At 42.5% G+C, this 27,696-nt stretch overlaps 1 protein-coding gene across 1 annotated transcript in view; it reads right to left on the reverse strand.

Moving 5' to 3' along the window:
• Positions 1 to 26,250, reverse strand: part of LOC129635594 (synapsin-2-like) — a 38,219-nt gene extending 11,969 nt beyond the window's left edge. Inside the window, exon 1 of the mRNA XM_055558762.1 lies at positions 25,686 to 26,250. Within this exon, the coding sequence (XP_055414737.1) occupies positions 25,686 to 26,074 (389 nt within the window). The 5' untranslated portion in view covers positions 26,075 to 26,250. The remainder of the gene's footprint in view (positions 1 to 25,685) is intronic.
• Positions 26,251 to 27,696: the final 1,446 nt, after the last annotated feature.

A 27,696-nucleotide genomic window follows, 5' to 3' on the forward strand; every position in this document is an offset into this window, starting at 1 on the left:
ATCCCCAGCATACCCAGTAGTGGCTGGCTGCAGGGAGGCAGGTCTGAGTCAGTCTGTCAGGTGATGAAATCCTCGCTCCATCTGCTCTGAGGGAGCTGTCTGCCAAGTTTGGTGCCTGGACACACGAGCTCCCACTCCCACACCCTCCACTTCCTCCCCTGAGAAGGAGAAACAAAATCTGTTTCAAAGCTTCATTTTCTTTTCTTCCCAAAGCTTAGCTCTAAGAAATTACCTTTCAGTTATAAGTCATGGAAGAAAAGAGAGAAACATATATCCCCTAATAACTCCAAATGGGCAAGATGACTATAACATGACATATTAAGCAAAGGCCGCCTGGCATTAGTTCCCTGCTGGGACTTGATTCTCTTCCTTTATTCCTCCATCATTTTCTTTCATCTCCTCCTTTTCTGAAAGAAATATTGGATATATTTTAAAACATGATAAAGTTACTATAAAGTCTACTAATAAAAAGAACACTCATGGATCTATCAGTTGTTTTAAGAAACAGAACTTACCAATATCATTAAAGTTCTATGTCTAACCCTCCTGCCTTACCCTGGCTTCCATCAGAAGTAATCACTATGCAGAATGTCGTGTTTATCATTCTTCTCTCCTGTTCATCAGAACTAGATTAATTTGCCAGTCCAAAGACCTCCTTTCCTACTCTGACATCTACTTTTACTCTTTTCTGTCTGCAGCTACACACTTGCCAGGCAATCCCTCATCAAATTCCAATCATCTTTGGAAGCTGAATCCTCATGAAATCTTAACTCATGGGAATCCAACTGAGAATCTCTGCTGTCAAACACAGACACAAATCTCCCAAATCATCAATCTGTGTCCCAAATCAGCATATTTTATACTTAATTATTCCACACTTTATTGTTATTAACTAAGTATACAATAAGTATTCCAGGCTCCCCCAACACCAGTGCCCACCTGGTTAATGTGGGCATCGCTAGGGACCCAGAGAACCTCACTGAACAGCTTACCTGTCATCCACACTAGAAAACTAACTATTAATACTTAAGGGCAGGAAACCATGTCTTCTTTAAAACTGAGGCTTAAGGGTTAAGGGGAGAAGGCGATGGCACCCCACTCCAGTACTCTTGCCTGGAAAATCCCATGGATGGAGGAGCCTGGTGGGCTGCAGTCCATGGGGTCACGAAGAGTTGCACACGACTGAGCGACTTCACTGTCACTTTTCACTTTCATGCATTGGAGAAGGAAATGGCAACCCACTCCAGTGTTCTTGCCTGGAGAATCCCAGGGACAGGGGAGCCTGGTGGGCTGCCGTCTATGGGGATGCACAGAGTCGGACATGACTGAAGTGACTTAGCAACAGCAAGGGTTAAGGCCTGACCGTTCAGTTCAGTTCAGTCGCTCAGTCCTGTCTGACTCTTTGCAACCCCATGAATCGCAGCACGCCAGGCCTCCCTGTCCATCACCAACTCCCGGAGTTCACTCAGACTCACGTCCATCGAGTCGGTGATGCCATCCAGCCATCTCATCCTCTGTCGTCCCCTTCTCCTCCTGCCCCCAATCCCTCCCAGCATCAGAGTCTTTTCCAATGAGTCAACTCTTTGCATGAGGTGGCCAAAGTATTGGAGTTTCAGCTTTAGCATCACTCCTTCCAAAGAACACCCAGGGCTGATCTCCTTTAGAATGGACTGGTTGGATCTCCTTGCAGTCCAAGGGACTCTCAAGAGTCTTCTCCAACACCACAGTTCAAAAGCATCAATTCTTCGGTGCTCAGCTTTCTTCACAGTCCAACTCTCACATCCATTCATGACTGCTGAAAAAACCATAGCCTTGACTAGACGGACCTTTGTTGGCAAAGTAATGTCTCTGCTTTTCAATATGCTATCTAGGTTGGTCATAACTTTTCTTCCAAGGAGTCAGATCAGATCAGATCAGTCGCTCAGTCATGTCCGACTCTTTGCGACCCCATGAATCACAGCATGCCAGGCCTCCCTGTCCATCACCAACTCCCAGAGTTCACTGAGACTCACGTCCATCAAGTCAGTGATGCCATCCAGCCATCTCATTCTCTGTCGTCCCCTTCTCCTCTTGCCCCCAATCCCTCCCAGCATCAGAGTCTTTTCCAAGGAGTAAGCATCTTTTAATTTGGGAAATACAAATAAAAAACACAATGAGATACCACTTTACACACACTAAGATAGCTAGAATAAGAATTTTTAAAAGAACAATAACAATGTTGTTGAGGAGGTGGGAAAAAAATGGAACCATCACACATTACTGATGGGAATGTAAAACAGCACAGCAGCTTTGGAAAACAGTTTGGCAGTCCCTCAAAAAGTTAAACATAGAGTCATTCCTATTCCACTTCTGGGAATACACATAAGAAAAGTGAAAACATGTTCATAACAACTCATACACAAATGTGTATAGCAGCATTATCACAACAGCACAGAAGTGGAAACAACCCAAATATCCATTAACTGATGAATGGGTAAATAAAATGTGGTACATCCATACAACAGAATATTACAGAAAGGAACAGAGGAATAAAATTCTATAAAAAGGAACTAAGTACTACTAAGTGCTATTTACTTAGTTCCTTTTTATGTCCATTCTGCAATGCAGATAAACCTTGAAAACATAATGTTAAGTGAAAGAAGCTAGACATAGAAGAAGAAAAGGTCACACTATTGTGTAATTCTAGACATTTACATAAAATATCCAGAACAGGCAAATTCATAGAGACAAAAAGTAGATAATCAGTTGTCTGGGGCTGGAGGAAGGGAGCAAGGGGAATGGAATGACTGCTAAGGCATACAGGTCATTTTCTTTTTGGAGTGATGAAGACTGTGGAATTAGACAGTGGTGACTGTTATACAATCTCATAAGTACACTAAGGTCAACTAACTGTACACTTTAGAAAGGTGAATTATATGGTATGCAAATTATATCTCGGTTGTTTTCAAGTCCCAGCTACATATCCTATCAATTTCTTGCTCCCTACTCTGCCTCACACTGGATATCCTCTAAACTTATCACTGGTCACAGCAAACCCAAAGTGAGGAAAGTATTAGAACAGCTTATAATTCTTTACTCTCTATATTTTATAAATGCTACTCTTTTGATTAGCCTTTAGTGTTGATTTTCCAAAGCCGTTCCTCTGGCTCTAATGCCTAAACCCTCCTCCCTAAAATTTTTCCATCAAGCTACAAAATTCCTATGACTCTATTAGCACAACCATTCTGCTTTCAGAGTCATGAAATGGAAAAAAAAGAAAAAAACATGAGTTTTGAATTCAGACAAAGATTCAAATCTTCACTTATCACTTTCCAGCTATATACAACTTTGGGGAAATTACTTAACTATCTGCTCATATGCAAAATGTTGGTAAGCCCTCTTTTTAGGTGTAAGCAGTCAATGAGACAATGTACGTAAAGTGCCTGCTCCATGCAACTTTTCAGTCACTGTCAGCTCGCTCCTCCTCATTGTTCTGCAAAATGGATGAAGCTGAAACTGCCCCCAAATGGGCAGATATGTGTCCCAATCTGAAATCTGTCCTCAACCAGGATAGGATTCATATGAGATTTAGGGACATCTCAAGGTCACAAATGAGAAAAAGGGGCGAGTGGGTGAGATGCCCCTCCTACATGTTTAATCAGAAACCTGATTCCCGATCCAATGCAATTCATAGGCTCATTATATCAGGCTCTGAGGCTCTCCAAGCAGGAAGACAGCCGTCTGACAGGAGAATGAAAAGGCATGGTGCTCCAATTACCACAAATGGAATGCATTACAAATAAACATATGTTTCCAGGGACAGAATCAGGAGATCCATTACGGAGAAGAGCTGTGAAGTCTGAGCCACAAGCCTGACTCTAGCTTTTCACATAGGAGGTAAAATGACAATCTTGCCACTTCCACTCTTGATGATGAATGTAAATGGTAAGGACACTAATGAGTTTATTACAGTGTGGAAAGTCGCTGCCCACAAGCACAGCTTCCCCCACCCCTACCCTTTCGTTTTATACAAGTATGACACATATATACCCAGTGCTGCTGCTACTGCTGCTAAGTCACTTCAGTGGTGTCCGACTCTGTGCGACCCCATAGATGGCAGCCCACCAGGCTCCCCTGTCCCTGGGATTCTCCAGGCAAGAATACTGGAGTGGGTTGCCATTTCCTTCTCCAATGCATGAAGGTGAAAAGTGAAAGTGAAGTAGCTCAGTCCCGTCCGACTCTGAGCGACCCCATGGACTGCAGCCTACTGGGCTCCTCCGTCCACGGGATTTTCCAGGCAAGAGGACTGGAGTGGGGTGCCATCGCCTTCTCCGATATAACCAGTACTCCTAGCCAATTAAGAAGAAATTAATGCAGATCAGCAAGGTTGCCTCTAATCAAAGTCACTTCTGAGTATGTGAGCATCATCATTGCCATAGCTACCATGCAAAACCACTGCTGTGTGGATCAGGGGTCCTGAGACTAAAGGAGCCCCAGATTAATGAACAGTGCTAATTTAAGTGACATCCACACTTCATTAGTCCTCAAATGTTCAAGTCCCTTCACCAAGAGGTCTCGTCACCTGGCTTTCCTCCTTCTTTCTCTTTCCATCATATACAACCACTACACCAAGAACACAACACTTCTAAAAGAGCAGTGTTTTTCCATGCCTTCCTGCCTCATTTCTCTGCCTGAAATGGCTTCTCTCTCCAGTCTCCTAATCCACCTAGAGAAGCTCTACTCTTCCTTTAAGTCCAGCTCAGATGCCTCCTCTTTGATTAATCCTTCCACAACCTACCACCCTGGGCAAAACTCATTATATCTGCCCCACTCCCTTACAGTGGTCAGAGAAGAGCATGAAGGCTTGTATGTGTGTGTGTTTGTGTATGTAAAGGGTGAAAATTTTGCTCGTTTCAGTTTTGCCACTTATAATCTTTCATAAGGTTTTCACAAAGTGATACACTGACTTAATAGATATCATCTAGTCTGGTGGATTTCAAGCATGTACTTTCATACAATCTTCCACCTTACCTAAAATCTCAGGAGGAAGCTCAATATATACACAACAAAAGTAAAACCAGAGCTGCTCTTTTTAATCACATACAGAGAAGTCTAAGTATCTTCTGCTTGAGTCTTTCCGCAGTAAGCCCTGAGGATGACCCATGTAACCACCAACCACAATCCAATCTCCTTTCTAATGAATTAGGAAACCTGGATCAAGAGCAGGTGACATTCAAGAGCATACAATTTAGTATTAGGGTCAGTATTAGTATTTAGTAGTTGGTACTTTGTACTATATCTCCTGCCTTCTAGCTCTTTCTATTATATGTCATGTCCATCTTCCTAGTCTTGGGAGGGGAAAGCTACATGAAGAAAACTGGTGAGAGAGAGAAGTAAGAGGCTTGGCTAGCATTAAAAATTCCATGGGAGCTTCTTCCGTCATCCTGCTAGCTGGAGGACGTGTCAGAATAATAACTACCCTGAGACAGTCTTAATGACTGGCTGCTAAGAGCTTCAGTGGGGAAGCAGAGAGGGCACAAGGCAGGGGGGTGCCTGGTTGGGAGGCTGCTGTTCACAGGGTCAGCTAAGTCTAAGTCTCAGAAGGGGACTATGTATATGAGGGGACTTTGGGGTCATCAGCAAGAGCCCCCTTTTGCACCAAAAAACCGAAAACGCCTCGCTGACAAACTGCAGTTTTATGTGATGTGACTGTTTGGATTCAAGCAGATCTAGGTTGGATTCTGGAAGTAATTATGAGCTGCCTGACCTGTGAGTCTGTTTTCTGGCCTGAAACATCAATGCAATAACACTGAGCTCACAGTGTACATGCGAATTATCTTGATTAAACGAGACAATGTAAGTAAAAGCACTGAGGCAGTATCTGGTATGAGGCAGGCCCTCAACAACCAGCACACTTGGCTCTCTGTACCTGAGATACTGCATCCACAGATTCAACCAACTGGGGTTCAAAAATATTTGGGAAAAAAATTCCAGAAAGTTCCCCCAAAAAAGCAAAATTTGAATTTGCCATGCAACAGCTATATACATAGCATTTACATTATATTGGACTTCCCTGGTAGCTCAGATGGCAAAGAATCTGCCTGCAATGCAGGAGACCCAGGTTCAATCTCTGGGTTGGGAAGATCCTCTGGAGAACAGCATGGCAACCCACTCCAGTATTCAAGGTATTGTAAGTAATCTAGAGATGATTTAAGGTATACAAGAGGATGGGCATAGTTTGTACGGAAAATACTGCACCATTATTATACAAGGGACTTGAGTATTCATAGATGTGTGGGGAAGGGGTTCTGGAACCAATCCCCTGAGGATGCGAAGGGAGGACTGCAGTCGCTTTCTTCCTTTATGCTAGACTCAGCCCTCTCTGTTCAAGTTTCTTATAATTTAAGAGCCTCTGACATTTAAAATACTACGTGCATGAGTGTTAAGTCGCTTCAGTCATGTCCAACTCCCTGCGACCCCATGGACTTTAACCCACCAGGCTCCTTTGTCCATGGGATTCTCCAGGCAAGAACACTGGAGTGAGTTGCCAAGCCCTCCTCCACTATATCTTCCTGACCCCAGAATTGAACCCACGTCTCTTACATCTCTTACACTCTCAGGCAGGTTCTTTACCACTAGCACCACCTGGGAAACCCCTTAAAATATTACAATGCTGAGTTATTATGGACTGAATGTTTGTTTCCCTTGCCACGATCCCTATGTTGAAGCCCCAATCCCCAGTGTGATGGTATTTGGAAGTGGGGCGTTTGGGGGGTAATTAGGTTTAGATGAATTTATAAGAGTGGAGACTCTGTGATAGAATTGGTGCCCTCATAAGGAGTTGATGAGATCAGAGCTGTCTCTCCACCATGTGAAGGTAAAGCAAGCAGGTGGCATCAACAAGCCAAGAAGAGGACTTTCAACAGAACTTGATCATGCTGGCAACCTGATCTGGGACTTCTAGCCTCACAACTGTGAGAAAGAAATAACTGCTCATTAAACCAGCCTATGGTATGTATTGCAGCATCCCAAGCTGACCAAGACACAGGAACTGGTGAGGGACTCTGACATACTGCTAAAAGCAGTGTAAACCAGTAAACTCTGTAAAATGCTAAACTATTTGGTAGTATCTACTAAAGCTGAACTTGCATATGCCCTATAATCCAGCAGATTATGCTTGTGGGTAGGAAACAAGAGCTTACATTTATCAGAAGACATGCAAAGGAATTTCTCATAGCAATGTGATTCATAACTTGAATAAATTCATTATTCAGCCTCAAACTGGGAACAACTTATGTGTCCATCAATAGCAGAATGGATAAATAAATTGTGATATATTCATACAATGAAACACAAATGAGCACTGAAAGAGAATGAACTAATGTTCCATACCAGAAAACAGAAAAATCTCAAAAACATAATGTTAAACAAAAGAAGCCAGACAAAAAAGAGTTAGTACCACTTGATTCTGTTTATAGAAATCTCAAAACCAGGCAACATTAACTTATACTAAAGGAAGCCAAAATAGTGGTTACCTGTTGGGGAGGGAGAAGTAATGACTGAAGGGGTTATAGAGGCTTGAAAGTGAAAGTGTTAGTCGCTCAGTCATGTCTGACTCTTTGTGACCCTGTGGACTGTAGCCCGCCAGGCTCCTCTGTCCATGGAATTCTCCAGGCAAGAATACTGGAGTGGGTTACCATTCCCTTCTCCAGGGCATCTTCCCAATCCAGGGATTGAACTCTCGCACTGCAGGCAGATTCTTTTCTGTCTAAGCCGGGACTGGGGCTTATAGAGGCTTAGAGGGTGCTGGTTATGTTGTGTATCTTAACTTGGCTCAGACTTTATACTTTGTAAAAACTCATTGAACTATTATTATTCATGCACTTTTATACTTCAATTTTTAAAAAAGTTTACAGGGAAACAAACCTCTGGGAGAGATAACAGGTGGAAGGTCATAACATCCCAGAGTTCCTTCAGCTTGGGACCACACTCTCTGACATCCTGTATTGACCCCTTCTTTTCCACTACCATAGTCCTGTTAGAAGCCTTCAGTGTCTCACCAATGGACAGCCAAAGCATGCACTAAGTTGGTATCCAGCCCTGTCCAAGTTCTTCCTCCTCCCCATTTTCTACACCATCCCCAGATAAATGGGCTTCCCAGGCGGCACAGCAGTAAAGAATCTGTGTGCTAACGCAGGACACGCAAGAGATGTTGGTTTGATCCCTGGGCTGGGAAGATCTCCTGGAGTAGGAATTGGCAACTCACTCCAGTATTTTTGCCTGGAAAATCCTATGGACAGAGGAGCCTGGCAGGCTACAGTCCATGGGGCCACAGAATCAGACATGACTGAGCAACTAAGCAGGCATCCCAGATAAACCTTCCTAAGCACAGCACTGATTGAATTACTCTCCTGTTTCAAAACTTTCACTGTTCTCTACCGACCATGTCTAAGCTTTGTATTCAAGGTCCTCCTTGCTGGATCCTAATCTACTAATCCAGAATCGGCTCATGATTCCTCCACACCTTAACCCGCTGCCTCAATCAAATCACTTACCGCCTCTGAACACAGCCATGCTCAGGTTGTTTTATCCTCCCCTTTTGCTATGCTTCGTGCTCTCAGAAAAGGACTTGGGCAGAGAGAAACTAATCATTTGGTCAAAAGCATTTGACAAAAAGCTTAACAAAGTCTATTCAGTCCCTAAAGTTACCCAACCCCATCCTCCATTCTTTCTCACTATTATAATGGGGTGGGGTGGTGGGGGAATAATACTTTAGAAACTTCCATTTTATCTTCAAATGATAAAGACTGACTGTAAAATATGAAGATGAAATCTAGCTCCTGGCACAAAAATAAAAGTAACTTTATCCCTCTACTCCTTGGTTTCCTACATGATGGTGATGACAACAATGATTTTTTTATTCACATAGCACGTCAGAGTTTACAAAGCACTTTTATAACTTACTTTATTTAAATAAAGTTGCACAAAAAACCTGGAAAGTAAATATCCTCATCTGCATTTATACATATGGACACCAAAGTTCAGGTTATCACTAACGTTACCTTCCTATCCTCACATTCCTGGGATTCTCTACAATAAATGAGGTTTATTCCTGACAACCACCTACCACTCTTCTCAGCATCTCTCTCACTCCCTCTCCACATGTGCATCACTGATTATCCATTTTTCATTCCACCTCTACAGAGTGTTGCTCTCTTGTATTGTGGTTATAATCTCCAATACGTTCCTGAGACCACCACACTCATCCTCCTATAGGTATTCATAAATTCCTAGAGGCATCCAAGATTAGAAAGTCTTTGAGATCCAAAGAATGAATTTTAAATGGTAAAGATGTGAGAATGATATTGAGAAGGAGACTATCCCAGGAAATTCATATTCCTTCAACAATTTTTTTTTTTTTTTTTTGAGGCCTCGTATTGGCCAGGCTGCTAAATGCTGAGGCAAAGAATAAAACATGACTCTTGCCTTGAAGGAGCTCACAGTCCATTGTAGACCCCACAGGTGTCAGGTCTACACCAAGTACTGATTCTAGCTCAAAGAATCTGACTCTTAATGCTACAACCACAGAAGTTTTTTGTCAAATTAGAGCAAATCCCCAGCAGACATTCTACCACTGTCATCCATTCCTCTTCATTGACAATGAATGTCCCATTCAAAATCAAACCATCAAGTTAGCAAATCAACCAGTAAAATGCCAAGAATCCCAGAGCAATTGTCTCACATATTTATCAACAAACATTAGGGGAAACATTCAACTCATCTGTACTCATAGAAATATTTGATAAAATATTCAAATACTGCTTGTATATCTATTAACACTTAAAAGCGTAATACTGTGTGCAGAAAAGTGAGGTGAATATAGTTGATGGACTGCAAACTGGAAAAACCTTTTATAGGAAACAATATGGCAATATCTACCAAAAGCTACATATATCATCATAATCTTTTTTTTTTAGCAACACTCACAAGGCATAGCCCCAGGCTCCCAGGGGCATTCAAAGTGTCAGTGATCAGTGTGTCCTGCAATTCGCATTAATTCTGGCAACTAGCTGTGTTTTACATTGAGATTTGAGCCAAGAGATCCAATGCTGAGTCGTATTATAATATTCAATCAAATAGTTAATTTCCTGAAAAATGAAAATGCCTGTGGTATTACTATGTAATAATGTTGAAAAATTGGAAGTCAACACAGTTCTCTAATAGAAACATAACTGAGAAATTTATGATACAACAGTTCTTAAAATATATATAATTATTAAGACTATGTAACCATATATAAAAATTATTTATAAGTAGAAAAACAAAATATGAAATTACAGCTAAATAACAATCACAATTCTATAAAAATATGCTTGTATTTAGACAAATATTGGAAGAGAATATAAAAATGTAACAGCTGCTCTATTGCTATGGTGAAATTATGATAGAAACATGTTCTATTTAAAACTTTGCTTAATCATGTTGATATGCATACTTTATTAACACTGCTTGTTTAATTGACTACTTTCCCAAATAAACTATAAGCTTTATGAAGACAGGACAATGTCACTTGTGTTCAGCATTATAGCACTAGTTCCTTATTTCATGAAAGAATTAATGAGATAAACGGGAAACCTCAAACTAATCCCCAAGAAGGGGTGAAGAAGTGGGTAATTAAAAACGAAACAAGGTGGAATTCCATGGTGATCCCGTGGTTTGGGCTTCATGCTTTCACCGTGGAGAGTTTCTGGGAAATCTAAGATCCCAAAAGCACAAGGCCAAAACCAAACAAACAGAAGGGTGGTCTCTATGCCTGTTTTTAAGCTCTAACTATGGGGAAAACCAAATAATCTCACTGAAGAATCTCTGGAAAGCCTCTCTTCCCTCAAGGCCACTGCCAAGACCTTTGCTGTTGAAGGGTCTAGAGAAAGGCACAGGGTTCTGCTAAGCGGACACAGAAGCAGGATGCTTCGCACATTCGGGGAAAAGGCAGAGTCAGAAGGGACAGGAGCTTCATATTCTTTGCCTCCAAACTCGCTGCTCTTGACTCGCAGAACTTTACACATGACTCCAGCTGGAACTGAGGTGAGGAAGAGTGGGTGTAGCTCTGGCTAAGAAATAAATTTCCAGATACAAAAGGAAAATAAGAAGCTTTAAAGGAATTGAGCTCTGGAGTGAACATTCTCTTTCCTGACAACTTAAAAGCAGTCTGAAATATACCAGAGGCACCAGAAGGACTCTAAGTCATCAGAGTATTATAAGCATTAACAAAAAACACGTAGGGAAAGGAGACAATCTTTAAGTTATTTTTCAACCAACCTACGCAGCACCTGTCACAGACCATACAGGCTCTTTTCAGCTTAGGCAATCTTTCATCCGTCCTTGGTGCTTTGAAGCAAGAGCATCGTAACTGACTAATGCAGAGCTCAGAAAGTTTAGCTGCGTGGAGAAAGGGACACTGAGCAAGGAGAGAAGGGTGCGGAGAAAGAAGAATCTAGATTTTAGATACAGCTCTACTTGTTTCATGTTATAACTTTAAATAAACCACACTCTCTCTGAGCATTGGTTTCCTAATCAAAATAGGCAACCATATCAACTTACCTCACAAGGTTAAGGTGACAATTAAATGAGACGATATATGCAAGTTGACGTATGTAATACGTTATACATTTTTACTTAAACATAGGCCTTATTACAGAATCACAAATGCTACAATTTCCTTCCAGGGTGAAAGTTAAGGTCAGTGCATTTTTCAGCCTGATCTGACTGTATAAGTCATCCAGGGGCTACAGGAAAATTGATCTCACCCCTCTTTGCCAAGTCATGATAATTTTTTCTTTTAAGAAGTAGACTTGCCATGTGAGTGGGTGGCAATAAAGTATGATTCTCGTTTTCCTCCTATCTTAATGTTAAAATTGCACTGTTCATTACTTAGGGTTACAGAAGATTTTTCTATTTTCCAGATCCTTCTAGGAAAATGCAAAAACCTGTAAAAAGGGATTGTCAATAACCACTAACAACTCATATTGAACAAAGATTAATTCAGCCTGCTGAAAATGAAAAGCTCAGAAATAAGGAAGCCAACAACAACTTGGCCAGGAATCTCTGGATTTCAAAGAAGTTCCTATCAGCAACCACCATTGTCTTCAACCTCCAAAATGTGTTGGTCGCTCAGTCATGTCCTACTCTTTGTGACCCATGGACTGTAGCCTGCCAGGCTCCTCTGCCCATATGGGATTCTCCAAGCAAGACTAGAGTGGGTTGCCATGCCCTCCTCCAGGGGATCTTCCCGACCCAGGGATTGAACCTGGGTCTCCTGCATTGCAGGCAGATTCTTTACCATCTAAGCCACCAGGGAAGCCCCAAATTTCCCCCCAATTTCCATATGTCAGCATCTAAACATCTCTCAGACTATCTTCTTACTGAAAAACAAGACCTCATTCCCAAATTTGTTTTAGAAAATATGTTCACCACTGGAATGGGTCCTAGGCCACAGGAGGCCATGGACAAAGAATGAAAGGCATCAGTGGAGGGGGAAGGTGCAGAAACGTGGAGAAACAGAATTAACCGTTTCCACAGTTCCCACTAGAATCAGCAGCCCTGACACTTGCGAAAAAACTATTTTTCCCCTAAATTCTTACTCCTAATTAAATAGAAAAATTGCCCACGACAATACTTGTGTGTGTGTGCTCAGTCACTCAGTCATGTTCAACTGTTTCCACACCCATGGACGGTAATTCACCAGGCTCCTCTGTCCATGGGATTCTCCAGGCAAGAATGCTGGAGTGGGTTGCTGTTTCCTTCTCTAGGGGATCTTCCTGACCCAGGGATCAAACCTATGTCTCGTGTGCCTCCTGCACTGGCAGGTGGATTCTTTACCACTTGGCCACCTGGGAATCCCATGACAATACTTAGAAGGAAATTAAGTGTGGAATTCTTCCTCATATCTACTCTTAGTCCCACCTGTTGCTACAGTTTCAATATGTATATATTTAAATCTGTTGTGGATGTTACTGTTTGAAATCTGTCCACAGGACAATCCTATGAAGAAAGCAGAGCAGGTTTTATGACTCCAGTTTTAAGGATGAGGAAACTGACAGTCAGAGAATAGCAGCTTGCTATGGCTAAATTAAACCCAGACCTTCTGACTACAAATCTCCAAAGCTGTTCAGAACATCATGGTGCTTCTTGAGGTCTTTTGGCTCCAACCTCACCAGAGAAGATAAATACCAGCCCCAACCTTTCTGTGACCATCTTTAATGGCACTGTTCACTGGTTTTTCCTGTCAAATATATACAAATATATATACATTCAGGAAATGAACTATTTGATTGAATATTATAATACGACTCAGCATTGGATCTCTTGGCTCAAATCTCAATGTAAAACACAGCTAGTTGCCAGAATTAATGCGAATTGCAGGACACACTGATCACTGACACTTTGAATGCCCCTGGGAGCCTGGGGCTATGCCTTGTGAGTGTTGCTAAAAAAAAAAAGATTATGATGATACATGTAGCTTTTGGTAGATATTGCCATATTGTTTCCTATAAAAGGTTTTTCCAGTTTGCAGTCCATCAACTATATTCACCTCACTTTTCTGCACACAGTATTACGCTTTTAAGTGTTAATAGATATACAAGCAGTATACAATCACAGTTTCTGCAAGAGAACCCCAAGGTAGCACTAAAGGGAAATCATTAATCTAAATACTCATGGCAAACAAAGTTTAACAAATGGCTGGAATAACTAATAATATTGTTCACTTAAATCAAGTTTCTAACTAAATTAGTTAACCAGCTAGCTCTATGGCACCTGCAGGAAATCCAGGAAGCCCACAGAAAAATACACAAGATCCAAAGACAGAGACCTGGGTGGTAGTCCTGACTGTACCACTTCCTGGCTATTTGACTTTGGGTAACCTTCCCACCTTAATTCCTTCATAGGTAAATTAAAATAACATTAATTACTGCCCCACAAATACTACCATGCACACATGCTAAGTTGCCTCTCTTGTGTCCGACCAGCTCTCTGCAACCCCAAGGATGCTAACCCACCAGGCTCCTCTGTCCATGGGATTCACCACGCAAGAATACTGGAGTAGGTAGCCATGCCCTCCTCCAGGGGATCTTCCTGACCCAGGGATCAAACCTGTGTCTCTTACGTCTCCTGCATTGACAGGTGAGTTCTTTCCACTAGTGCTGTCTGGGAAGCCCAAAGACTACTGTATGGAGAATTAAATGAGACAATGAATGTGACAGTCCTTAAAGTATCATTTCTACAACTGAGCCATCTCAAAAACAACTTACCCCAAGACTGTTTCAAAACATTAGTAATCAGTGTTTTCTCAACTATGTGCAACAAACTACTCCAACCAAAATGAAGGAATATTCATTTAGGTTTGTCCTATTTTTCAAAATTATTTTTAGTATCACAGAAACCTGTCTACAAATGATCTTACTTGACTCGAAGGCTCCTATAAATACTCATATGTAAGCTGCTGCCTCAAAGCTGCTATGAAAATCTGCTTGTCAGGATGGAACATTTATTGAACATTTCCCAGGTCCTAGTCACATTAAGCATTTTTGAGAGTTTATGTCAACTGATTCTCATAAGAACGCTTTGAAATATAATTTCCTCTTTATAGTTGAAGAAACTGAAGTTCAAAGAGAACAAGACCTTGCTCAACATAAAACACATGTCTGTGACACTGAGGAAAAGAAACACCAACGTGTTCGATGCCAAGGAGAAATTTGGAACATTGTTATCTAGTGATTACAGAACATAGTCTAAAGAGTTGAACTGCTGCTGCTGCTGCTAAGTCGCTTCAGTTGTGTCCGACTCTGTGCGACCCCATAGATGGCAGCCCACCAGGCTCCCCCGTCCCTGGGATTCTCCAGGCAAGAAGACTGGAGTGGGTTGCCATTTCCTTCTCCAATGCCTGAAAGTGAAAAGTGAAAGCGAAGTCGCTCAGTTGTGTCCGACTCTTAGCAAACTTATGGACTGCAGCCCACCAGGCTCCTCCGTCCATGGGATTTTCCAGGCTAGAGTACTGGAGTGGGGTGCCACTGCCTTCTCTGAAGAGTTGAACTACCTGGGTTCAAATCTCAAATTCACTATGAGTTTCCTCATTTGTAAAATTAGGTTAACAACAGTAATCTGTTTCATAACTTAGTAAATGAGTTAATACATTTACTTAGAACACCTTGAGATTTCCCTGGTGGTCCAGAGGTTAAGATTCTGTGCTCCCAATGCAGTGGGCACGGGTTCAATGCCTGGTTGGGAAACTAAGATCCTGCGTGACCCACAGTGCAATCAGAAATAATAAATAAAGAGCAGATGTGCATATGCTGCTGCTGTTTAGTCACTAAGTCATGTCTGACTCTTTGCAACCCCACAGATTGTAGCCCACCAGGCTCCTCTGTACATGGGATTTCCCAGGCAAGAATACTGGAGTGGGGTGTCATTTCCTTCTCCAGGAGATCTTCCCAACCCAGGGATCGAACCCCCATCTCCTGCATTGGCAGGGGATTCTTTACCACTGAGCCACCTGGGAAGCCCCATATGTACACACACACACATATAACACCACCTGGAAAGCCCAAATACTACTGTATGGAACATTAAATGAGACATGGATGTGACAGTCCTCTAAGTATAAAGTGTCTCTACAAATAAGCCATCTCAAAAATAACTTTCTGTATAAAAGAACCCCTATCACATTGTATACCCAATACATTAGATATTATTGTTATCATTTCTCCTGTCATCATTTCACCCTGCTTATCCAAACCTCCCTTCCTCTTTTCCCTGTCCTGAAACATATATGCTGACTAGCCAGAAGTTCTCTTACACACATTTTACGCATTACTGCTGTTGTAATTTTGCTTTCTCTTCCTTTTAACTATAACGCCTCTCTCCTTCCTTATGAATACAAATCTCACTCAGCCTTCAAAGCCTAGGTCAGACCTAGCCCTTCTGTGACATATTTTTTGACTTTACCAGCCCACAGTGATTTCTTCCTTCTCTGAACAACTCTTTATACCATCAAACAATCTCACCTTTAGAAATCAAATTTCTAAAGGACTCTGAAGATAAATGATTTAGCTCTAATCCCTAATTTCTGAAATAGAAAAGGAGGCTTCAACAGTTAAACTGCCTGTGGTGAAACAAAAAGTTACATGGCAGAGGAGAGATGTGAATCCAGATATTTTAAATGTTTGCAATGATCTTTCCACTATACAATGCTAATTTTGTCTTCCCTAAGATTCTGTACAAGTTCTCAAAAGTGAAAGCATGCATTATATAATTTATCTAATTCCAAGTTTTCACTTATTTTGTAGTCTTCATGGAAACTAACAAACTGGAGTTATTAGCTCTTCGCTAATTGATTAGCAGATCAATCTTTCATTGCTGTCCTTTTCCTCAGGAATTAAAATGTTAGTAAACCTAGGACTCTACAGAACTTAAATTCTCATCATCAGCTATGCCTCAGGATGTGATAGGACTGAAGAGGGAATTATATCCATAGGTGTCCCAAGAGGCACATCACAGGGTCCGACGACAGAAGATTCATTCTATATCACTAAAACTTGGAGGTATAAAATAAAACACAGTCTTAAGCTGTGTTATTATTAATATTAGGGCCCCTCCAAGGATTCAAGTCCACAATAGAGAGAGGGGATTTCCAGTTTACTCCCACAAAGCCCAAGCCTCCTTTTGTAGATTAAATCAGGCTCAAGTTACTTCATAAAGTTGTTAGGTCCCCTAAACAAGAACTAGATACACACAATGTCCTGGAAAGGGATTAAAGCTGGGCTTGGGAGGAGTAGAATGGAAGAAAGGTCTTAGACAGAAAGAAAGAAAAAAGAAAGGCATCTTCATGCCCAGGCTGAGAGAGCAGAAGAGGCAGAGAGCACAATAGCTATTCTCCAGAAGGGAAGGAAGAGCAAGCATGGGGTGTTCATGCGCATCAAAAAACAACGAGCTGGAGAGCTGAATAGCTATTTAATATTTGGCAAGCAACTACTTTTATGAGCCTGTTTGTTCATCATCATGAAGATAAAATGAGACAATGGGTATGAATATGTTGTGCAAACTGTGCAACACAGTGCACCCAGCAGGGATCAAGAAATAAATGCAGTTAGCCAACACTTCAACATATGTATTCAAATGTTCTTCTATATATCAGGGAGAGAGAAATTCAACCACAAGTCCCCATTATTGAGGAGGAAACATACACAGTGGGCATTACAGGATCAACCCCTTTTTGGGGGGGTGGGATTTCAACATTCAGAAAACTAAGATCATGGTATCTGGTCCCATCACTTCATGGGAAATAGACGGGGAAACAGTGGAAACAGTGTCAGACTTTATTTTGGGGGGCTCCAAAATCACTGCAGATGATGACTGCAGCCATGAAATTAAAAGACGCTTACTCCTTGGAAGGAAAGTTATGACCAACCTGGATAGCATATTCAAAAGTAGAGACATTACTTTGCCAACAAAAGTCTGTCTAGTCAAGGCTATGGTTTTTCCAGTGGCCATGTATGGATGTGAGAGTTGGACTGTGAAGAAGGCTGAGTGCCGAAGAATGGATGCTTTTGAACTGTGGTGTTGGAGAAGACTCTTGAGAGTCCCTTGGTCTGCAAGGAGATCCAAACAGTCCATTCTAAAGGAGATCAGTCCTGGGTGTTCTTTGGAAGGAGTGATGCTAAAGCTGAAACCCCAGTACTTTGGCCACCTCATGCGAAGAGTTGACTCATTGGAAAAGACTCTGATGCTGGGAGGGATTGGGGGCAGGGGGAGAAGGGGACAACAGAGGATGAGATGGCTGGATGGCATCACCAACTCGATGGACGTGAGTTTGAGTGAATTCCGGGAGTTGGTGATGGACAGGGAGGCCTGGCATGCTGCGATTCATGGGGTCGCAAAGAGTCGGACACGACTGAGCGACTGAACCAAACTGAACCACATGGTAGCAATGCTGTAAGAAAGGGGTACTGAAAGGGGAGTACTTGAAGATGAGCTTTTCATCCAAGGACATGTGAGCCATATACTGACCTATGCCTCCTCTTTCAAAAGTTTGCAAGCATTACCACATAGAACAAATCATAGAGCCAAAGTCTTTGAAAGGAAAATGCACAAAAATGATAACATGGAACTAACGCAGCACTGTAAAGGATCTTGGAGAATGTCTGTGTCCATGTTCTCATTTGACAGGGTTTAGAGAATCAAACTCCAAAGATGCAAAGTGGTTTAACTAAGAATACACAGTGGCACGTTTTAAAATAACTTTTTACTTATGTCTTTACTGGCTGTGCGGGGTCTTTGTTGGTGCTTGGGCTTTCCTCTAGTTGCACTGAGTGGGGGGCTACTCTCTAGTTGCGGTGCACAGGATTCTCACTGTGGTGCTTCTCTTGCTGCTGAGCACAGGCCCTAGGACTTCAGTAGTTGTGGTTTCCGGGTTCTAGAGCAGAGCCTCAGTGCTGCTTAGTCACTCAGTCGTGTCTGACTCTTAGCAACTCCAAGGACTGTAGCCTGCCAGGCTCCTCTGTCCATGGGATTTCCCAGGCAAAAATACTGGAGTTGGGTGCCATTTCCTTCTCCATCAGGCTCGACAGTGGCACATTTTTAACGAGTAGTGGTACAAACACCTCTAACCACAACATTATTCTTCTGTGTTCCTACAGTATCTTATCCATACTAATTACCATGCTATACTAAAATCCTACTTAAATGTCTGTCCTCTCCCCTTCTGGACTGGAAGATCTCAGTGGACAAGGCCTATGCCCAACTTAATCTTATATTCCCAGCACCTGGCTTGTGTTTAAACACTCAAGTGAACTGAACATATCCCAGTTAACTCTTTTGTAAATTTGAGGGGAAGGTATGAGATTCTGGGAAACTTGCTATTTTGGCCTCCATTCCGAACTTGGGTACAAAAAGACAGTAAACAGTCTTAGGCAGACAAGGACACTAAGGTAAAAATGCGTCCCTGGGAGCAAGGTCATCCTAATACTACAGTCCTACTAACTTTATTATACTGTTGGAGTTTGATGAGTAGGCTCTAAGAGTCTCCTTCAATCATTTTACAATGACCTTTGCTGAAACAACAATAACACAAATGAGATAGTGAAATTATTGGTGGAGATACAGTGCAATATTATGCTCAAGTGGTTCTTTTTGAAGCATTCACAACTCCACAATAACTCCTTAAAAGAAGAAGACACAACAGAATTTTCACAGAGTAAAAGGGTTAAATTTAAGGAATCTACTGATAGAGTAATTAAAGAGTGAGAAGATGAGAATTCTGGTCTCCATTCTCCCACTAACCTCTTATTTGACCTTGGGCAAACCATTCCATTTCTCTGGGCTTAGAAGAAAGACTTAGAAGTTCTAGATCCTAGTTCTCAGTAAACTTGAACAAGCCACTTTGCCTCTTCAGATCCACATTTCCCTCATTTATAAAATAATCTGGATGATATAACAGCTCTAAAAACTTAGGATTCTAAGCTATAGGCTACTGTTGCTATGAACAATAAAATTCTATGGAATCAGTATGTTTGTATTAGAAACAGGACATATCGATAAAACATTTGGCAGAGAGAAGCCTCAGACCTCACTTGAGCTTCCCACCCCAAGTTTCAATTCAAATATTTCTCTAGAATTACACACAAGCACTGGTCCAGGCTACTGTACTTTGAATTCCCCTATTCTTAATGAAATGCCCAAAGACCGACCAGAGAAGAATGGAAACACGTGCTTCCCAGATCACACATCAAGCTGGTCTCATGGTGGTCTCCCTCTTTTCTACTGGTGCTCTTTGCTTACGCCATCCACTGTCTGGACTGAGCCAACTTGTCTCTTTTGATTTAAATCCTTTGAAGCTCAGTTCAAATCTCACTATTTCCATTCTAGCCCACATCCATCTCTCCCTCTTTCAAACATCCACAATACAATACACCGTTGTGGTGGAAATTAAATGACATTTGTAAAGAACGTGGCACCACACATGACATACAGCAGTGGCTCAAAAAAGGATCGGAGTTGGCGCTCCACCACACCTTTAGCACTAATCACATAACCTTTAATTCAGTGCTTGTGAATCACCTGGAGGTCTTATTCAAATGCAAATTACGATTCTGTAGGCGTCAAGTGGGACCTGATAATCTGTAGTTCAAAAAGCTCCTGCTTAAGAAGGGTTCTGTGCCCATCAGTCTTTAGACAAGTTCATTGCCTAACCATTGTCTATTTGTGCCTTTTAATTAATATTGCTGTGTATTAAAGAATAAGCAAGTCCTAATGCCCAAAGTATATTAAAAGTAGAGGTAGTGTGTGTGTGTGTATATGTATATGTATATATAAGGCCTGTGTGTGTGTGTGTGTCTTAGTCACTCAGTCGTGTGCGACTCTGTGACTCCAGAGACTGTAGCCTGAGAGGCTTCTCTGTCCATGGGATTCTCCAGACAAGAATACTGGAGTGGGTTGCCATTTCCTTCTCCAGGGGATCTTCCTGATCCAGGGATCAAATCCATGTCTCTACATCTCCTGCATTGCCAGGTGGGTTCTTTACCATCTGAGCCATCAGGGAAGCCTATATAATGTATAATATATATATTTTAGAAAATTTATGAATTTTTGCCTAGCTAAAACAATTTATGACATTTTGATTCCACTTGTTTTACTTAGTATGAATAGAATGCTAGATTTCTAATTTATATTCACATAAAACTTTGATATAGTTCTATGTATTTTGGCATTTAGTATTACCGATAAAAGTAAAGAAAATTTATTCTCTTAGTGATTGAAAAAAATTCGAATGAGGCTTGAAACTTCCAACCCAATTCTGAGAATATAAAGAAATACTATGCTGTAAAAAAAGAAAAAAATCCAGGAAATTAAAAAGTGATACAGTATTATTAACTCAAGTACACATTTTGTTCAAATTTCACAAAATTTTATGCTAGTGTCCATTATTTGTTTTCATGCCCTATTCAAGACTCCATACTGTATTCAATTGCTTTGAGCAGCTTCAGTTGCATGCAACAAATTCTGATAAATTCTCTTTTCATTTTTATTCTATTACAAATAGTTTCTAATTTTCCTTGTTATGGCTTCTTAGATACACCCATCATTTAAAAGTAGACATTTAATTCCAAATACATGGGATTTTGTTTAAAGTATCTTTAATACTAATTTCTCATTTTGATACTAATTTCTCATTTAACTGCTTTCTTCTCTGCAATTACCCTCTGTTTTTTTCAGTCTTTTATTGAGACATGTGATGGCTAAGTTGTGCATTGTGCTTGAAAATATGTGGATTATTTTCAAATATCTTTTGATATTGATTTCTAACACAATTCCATAGTGATAAGAAAACAGACTCCATATGATTTTAATACGTTTAGACCATGAAACTTTTGCACCTTGTTTTGTGTCCCCAGATATGTTCCAGTGTCTCCCAGTTTACAGTCTATGGGAATTTACATAGAAATTGTAAGTTCCTACAAATTCTGTTGTTGTGTAAAAATTGTATACATCTAATTATGTTGAATTGGTTCATAGTGCTTTTCAGGTCTACTATATCCTTCTGTTTCTCTGTATATTCATTCTATTAATTTTTGAGTGTTTGATACTGAAACTTCAACTAAAATCTTACATTTATCTACTTAAAAAAATAATTGTAATACATAGTGGAATCTTCTGTATTTTCCAAGTCTCCTGTAAATGCGTTATCATACTTTCATAATTAAAAAAATTAAAAACAACAACAAAGACAAAAGTAGAAGTAGTAAGTTCAGTTCAGTTCAGTCGCTCAGTCATGTCCAACTCTTTGTGACCCCATGAATCGCAGCACGCCAGGCCTCCCTGTCCATCACCAGCTCCCGGAGTCTACCCAAACCCATGTCCATCGAGGTAGTAAAATGATCCCTTAATAAATTTAAAAATAAAAAGAAAAGCTCCTGTTGATGCCACCTCTGTTGATCCAAGAACCATAGTTCTAATAGGAGGGGAAGTTTCTGGAAACTTTTAAAAATGTATTTATCTTGTCTATTTACCCAGACAGAAAGATCTTAGAAGAGAGGTACTATGTCTCATTTTTCTTAGCATATATATCCTATACAGAGGTGTTCAATAAACATCTGTGGATTTACCAATCTGCAGTCTCTAGATACTCTAGATAATCCCTAGAACACCTATACCATCCTGATTTTCAAATTCAAACACTGAGACATTTGATGTTGAAAAAGCACTTGGCCACTGGAATTAGTTTCACAGGAACAGAGGCAGCAAAGAATCTGAGAGAAAACTTACCTCATAACCAGTGAGAATATAATACACAGAAAAAATAATATATACAATTAGATGCTTGTTCCTTGTTTAAGCACAAAGGTCATTAAAATGCAGTCTTAACTGGACTTCAAATTCAGGTACAAACTGTGAAAGACAACACGCATTTTCAGGCATGTGTGTGTGCGTGCGTGTGTGTGTGTGTATACACACAATATACATATATATTATTATATATTAATACAGCTATTATCATATAATAGTAATTTCTTAAAATAAATTATTATAAATTATAGTAATAATTAACTAAAAAGGTATATAATGAGCTTGATATCACTTTTTAGTGGAACAGAAACATTTTTCAATGATTCTTTAATGTGCAATTAATCTCAAGGCCTCAGGCACCCAATGAAAACACATTTCAAGCAAAAAAGAGAGAGAGAGAGAAACACCCTCCAATTTTCCCACCAACCTGGTTAGTGATAAGATCCCCAAATTCCATTGCCCACAATTATGCTATAGAAATTCAAAAGAATCGGCTGTGTATCAAGGCTGCCTATTTTAAGCCCCTCTTTAGATTTCCAATTATTGAAATACTTGTTAAAACTCCATAATTCAAATGGGACCAAAATTCTTAAATTTTACAGGGAGGCTATACTTTGACTTCCTATTCAAGCACCAAGAAAATAATATCAGGCATGTATGACACTTGGCTCACAGAATACTAAGTAGGTAGCTTAAACTGTGAGACAAATTTACTAAAATCAACCTTTAGAACAAAAAATACCTTTTGAAGTCACTGAGCTTGTCATAAACAGGCATCTGCTTCTTAACTCATAGAAACTTTTCAATAAAACGACTCAGCAATATTTAACTGAGATGTTTTTAACAAACACAGACACCTTAAAAGAAGACAGACTCTGCAAGTCTGAGAACTGCTGTTAAGCACAGAAACACAGAAGCACAGAACTGTTGTCAAGCACTAGATTCAAACTGGGTTTATGAGTTTTAATAAATCAACATTATTACCTCAGAGAAAACAGTTAGGAGTCAGTCCATAGGAAAATGGCCTCTACTACTTTCATCAGAAGTCTAGTCTCCAGGGCAAGGTAAATTTTGTGGTTCATGCCAGGCAAGTAGTCTTCCTAGAGAATAACACTACCCAAGGAGAGTTTCAAATCTCAAGCCACTGAAGCAGTTATAAACACATACCCATACAAATGAGTATCTTCCTACCTGTGGGTACCTAACTGGTAATTAGACCCAAAACAAATGCCTTCAACAGGGTAGGAGAGCAGGAGCGTGTACAGGAGGATCAGATTCTTGCATAAAAAATGAAGCACTGATTTCATTCTCGTTTCTCCCCTCCTTTTCCTGGCCTTTCTTCAGGACTCATCCTTTGTGAAGCTTTCTCCAATGACTTTAATTCTCACTAATCATTACATCTATTGAATGCCTGAAACATTAGTCTCAACTAATTATTCTAGATTCCTTTTTGTTAACTGTTTTATGTTTCCGTTTTGTCTCTCAAATTAGAGTCTGAGTTCCCTGTAAGGTACACTGCCTAGCCTCTAGAGGGAGCTAATTATTAATATTACTAATAATAAAATAATAATAATAGGAGGTAATATAACGGAGTGGCAATAATGGAGTCAAATAGGCCTAAGCTCAAATTCTAGTCCTACCATTTGAATGTGAACACATTACTTACTTTCTCTAAGCCTCAGTTTGGTGGTAAGAATTTGACAAGAGATCTATTTGAACGCCTAGTACAAGGTTTGTCATATAACAATGCTCAAAAAGCTTAGCTACCTTTCCTTCCCATTTAATAAGCACTTGTTGATTTTGAACTGAGTTAGAGTAATTCTCATAGGGAACTGCCAATGGCACCATTGTACACTCTCTTACCTTCCCCATTACACTCTTCCTTGTGTCTTTGTCATTTCCTTACAAAGGTCCCTTTAGATTTTCTACTCTGCTGTCCTGACTATTTAGAATGGCCTTTACCGGCCAGCAAGAGGGCTTCTCCACATCTACATCTCACTTTCATCACCCATACGCCAGCACTCTCTCCTTGTAGGTCTCCCAGTAAGAAAATGATAGAGAAAACCAGAGAAGTCAGAAGAGGAAATGGAGATAAATAGCTCAGTGGTCCCTCTGTGCCTGCCTCTTGGGAGGAAAGACTTAGGTCTAGTCTCCAACCCCAACTCTAGTGAGGAAAGGAAAAACCACCAACAAACATGCCAAAAAAACCCAAAATGAAACCCTTTCCATGGTCCAGAAGAAAAAGCAACCCCTTTCCCTCACCTCTTCATTTCTTCAAGCCCTTCACCAGTCAATTCCACTATCACCTCCCACCCCAACCGTGCGCCCCTGGGTCAATTTCCTCCTCCATAAATTAGAACCTCTTTTAACGAATTTGTCTTAAACAGACCTCATTCGTGCTTTTATCAACTAGAGGTCACATAGTGCCCCAACCTTCACCATTCCAAGTTGGAATATCCCTTTTAAAAAATAGAAAAGAATAAACGAAGAAAAAACTGTTTAAGTTCCCCATCTACTGCATTAAGGCAGATCTCTTTTTATTTGTGATCCTTTAATGATCCAGAATATTTTACCTCGGTCATCATCCTTTCGACTAGAAAAAGCCACCATCACTTCCACCCCAAAACACTAATACCCCCTTCCAAAAAAGATTTTATTAAGCCACATATCCCGACCCCCCCCCCCCCCACACACACACACATACACACTCACACACCTGGGGCTGCACAAAATACAAGAATCGTACTATTCTTAAACGACTTCCCCGTGCTGTACAGGTCCGTGTATACCTGGGCTCCCACGTCTGTGATCTGGTCAACCTTGATGTCAATACTGACATCAGCCTTCAACCGAACAGGTGAAAAATTACCTTTGCCCTCTCCACCTCACCACCCCGCCCCTCAAAATACCTATTTTAATCCCTTACTCGCCCCCCACCCCCCGGCTTCATAAAGCAGAACCCATTTTATTGGCCTTAAATGTCCCTCCGGGGCTTCGGGACCCTTTTCACCTCAGCTTTTGATGTATAGAGGCAGAAAAGTCTGTCCCCTCCGCGACCCCTCAGAAAGAATAAAAAAAAAAACGAACTACTTCTTACGACTCTTCCCTATTGGATAAAGTAGCTCCAGCATATTAGGAGGGACTGAGTCAACTGAGGGGCTGTTTTACCTCAGACTTCACCTTTCGAGGCCGAGCAGTGCCTCCCGCCCCCTCCGCACGCGCGCTCGCAGGACCTGTCCTCACCGCGGGCCCCCAGACCCTGGTTTTCGTCGCCGTGACACCTCCCCGGGCCCCGGAGCAGCTTCCGCGCGGCCCCCGCGCCCCCAGCCCGGAGCCCCTGGCGGCGGCGGCGGCGGCCGGGCACCTACCAGTCGGTGTGCGGCTCGTCGACCACCAACAGCACCTTGGCCTTCCTGGCGGCGGCGGGCGCGGGCGCGGGCGCGTCCACCAGGCCCGCCGAGGCTGCGGTCTGCTTCACCGCCTGGGACAGCGAGCTGAAGAAGCTGCTGCCCACCGACGGCGCCGGGGTCGGCTGCGGCGCGGGCTGCGGCGCGGGCGCCTGGGCGGGCGGCGGCCTCCGCTCGGGGCCGGGTGAGGCGGCCGGGGGCGCCGACGAGGCCGAGGCCGCGCCTGGGCCGGGGGGCGGCGGCGGCGGCGGCTGCTGGGGCTCCGGCCGCTGCAGGTCGGTCATGTAGCCATTGGGCAGGTTGGCGATGAAGCTGCTGTCCGACAGCCGGCGCCGCAGGAAGTTCATCATCTGGCTGAGAGGCTGGGGGCGCGCGGGGCGGCGGGGCCGGGCGGCGCAGAGGGCGAGACGCAGGCGGCGGAGAGGGGCTGAGGCGGCTGAGGCGGCTGAGGTGGCCCAAGCTCAGTCCGCGGCGCGAGAGCCCAGCAGACAGCCGGGGAGGACTGGGCCAGGCGGGCGGGGCGGCGCGAGGCTCAGCGCCAGGGAGCGGGCGGGGCCGGGGGCGGGGCCACGGATCGCCTCGCCCCGCCCCTCTCCGCAGAGCCGGCACCGCCCCCGACTCTCCGCCAATGCCGCTGGCGGGGAGCCTCCCGTCTGCGGGGTCTGGGGACTTGGGGTCTGCGGGGTCTGGGGACTCGAGGTCCGGGGAATGCCAGGGCTCCTGCGACCTGGGCGCGGCTCTGTGGGGAGGGCGTGGAAGCCAGTCCTGCTCCCCAAGAAGTGGGTAAGGGGAACCGAGAGCCCTTACCCCTTTTTTGACTGGGGGAGAAAAGAACCGTGTCCCACCCGAGATGGAGGCTAGGGAAACTGTCCCCATTGGGAGCGAAGAGAAATTTCAGCTTCCCCACCCTGAGGTGAGAGAGGAGCCATTCCTCTCGCGCGCGCGGACACACACATGCACACACACACACACACACACACACACACACACACATACAAAGGCGGGAATGAGAAAGAAAAGAACTACCTCCCTTCCCAAAGCAGGGGAAAAGTGCCATCTCCCCAACCCCCAGGTGAGGGAGAAAGGAATAATCCGCCCCCAGTAACACACACACACACACACACACACACGCATACACCCTATAGTGAGAAGAAAAAGAACTATCCCTTGCTCAATGCTGGGAGAGAAAGTCACCCCCCACCACACACCCTAAGGTGACAAGACCTCGTGAGGAAGCCAAGGGTCATCTCCTCCACTTTGGGAAGTAAGGGGGTGGGGGATAGGCTCTCTGCACCCATCTTAGAAGGGTGTGTGAGATGCACTTTCAGCACCTGCACCTTAGAGATGCCTCACCCTAGAGCACGTATCCTCTCTTCCTTCTCTTCCATAAGAGACAGAAAAGGTGAGAGGCTGGAGATGCCCCTCCCCCAGGAGGAGCCCCCCAAAGTGAGACATCTAAGACTCCCCCACCCCTTCTCTATCCTTGCTAACAGATGTTGGTACATCCTGTGTTGTGCCAAGAAAGTCTCCTGTTAAAGATCCATGTCTTTTTTCCAGTTCATTTATTGGCCAGATCTGCCTTGACCTCGGTGGAGTTTTTCTGATTAAGGCCTTCTCATCACATTCCCTAAATTTTGTATGCCCCCCACCCCCAGACCTTTGTTTTCACCTCTCAGGAGATATACTTAATCCCCACATTGAATTGGAGCAGGCCACGGCAGATACACATTATATTCAGACCACTCCGAGTGATGTGTGACCTTTGGCAAAATCAGACCTCCCAGCCTATTTTCCTCAGCTAGTAAAAGGAGATCACGCTTTACAAAAGTGTCACACAGAGCCAGTGAGATCATGTATGTAAAGCACCTGGCACACAGTAAGTATTCCAGGAGTGGTGGCCGGATTCTTACTCTTATTGGAACTCAGTGCTCAGTAAGTTAAGTATATACTGGACTGAATGGAATCACTGAGC

The sequence above is a fragment of the Bubalus kerabau genome, chromosome 20 (assembly GCF_029407905.1).
Source record: "Bubalus kerabau isolate K-KA32 ecotype Philippines breed swamp buffalo chromosome 20, PCC_UOA_SB_1v2, whole genome shotgun sequence".
Lineage (NCBI taxonomy): Eukaryota > Metazoa > Chordata > Mammalia > Artiodactyla > Bovidae > Bubalus > Bubalus kerabau.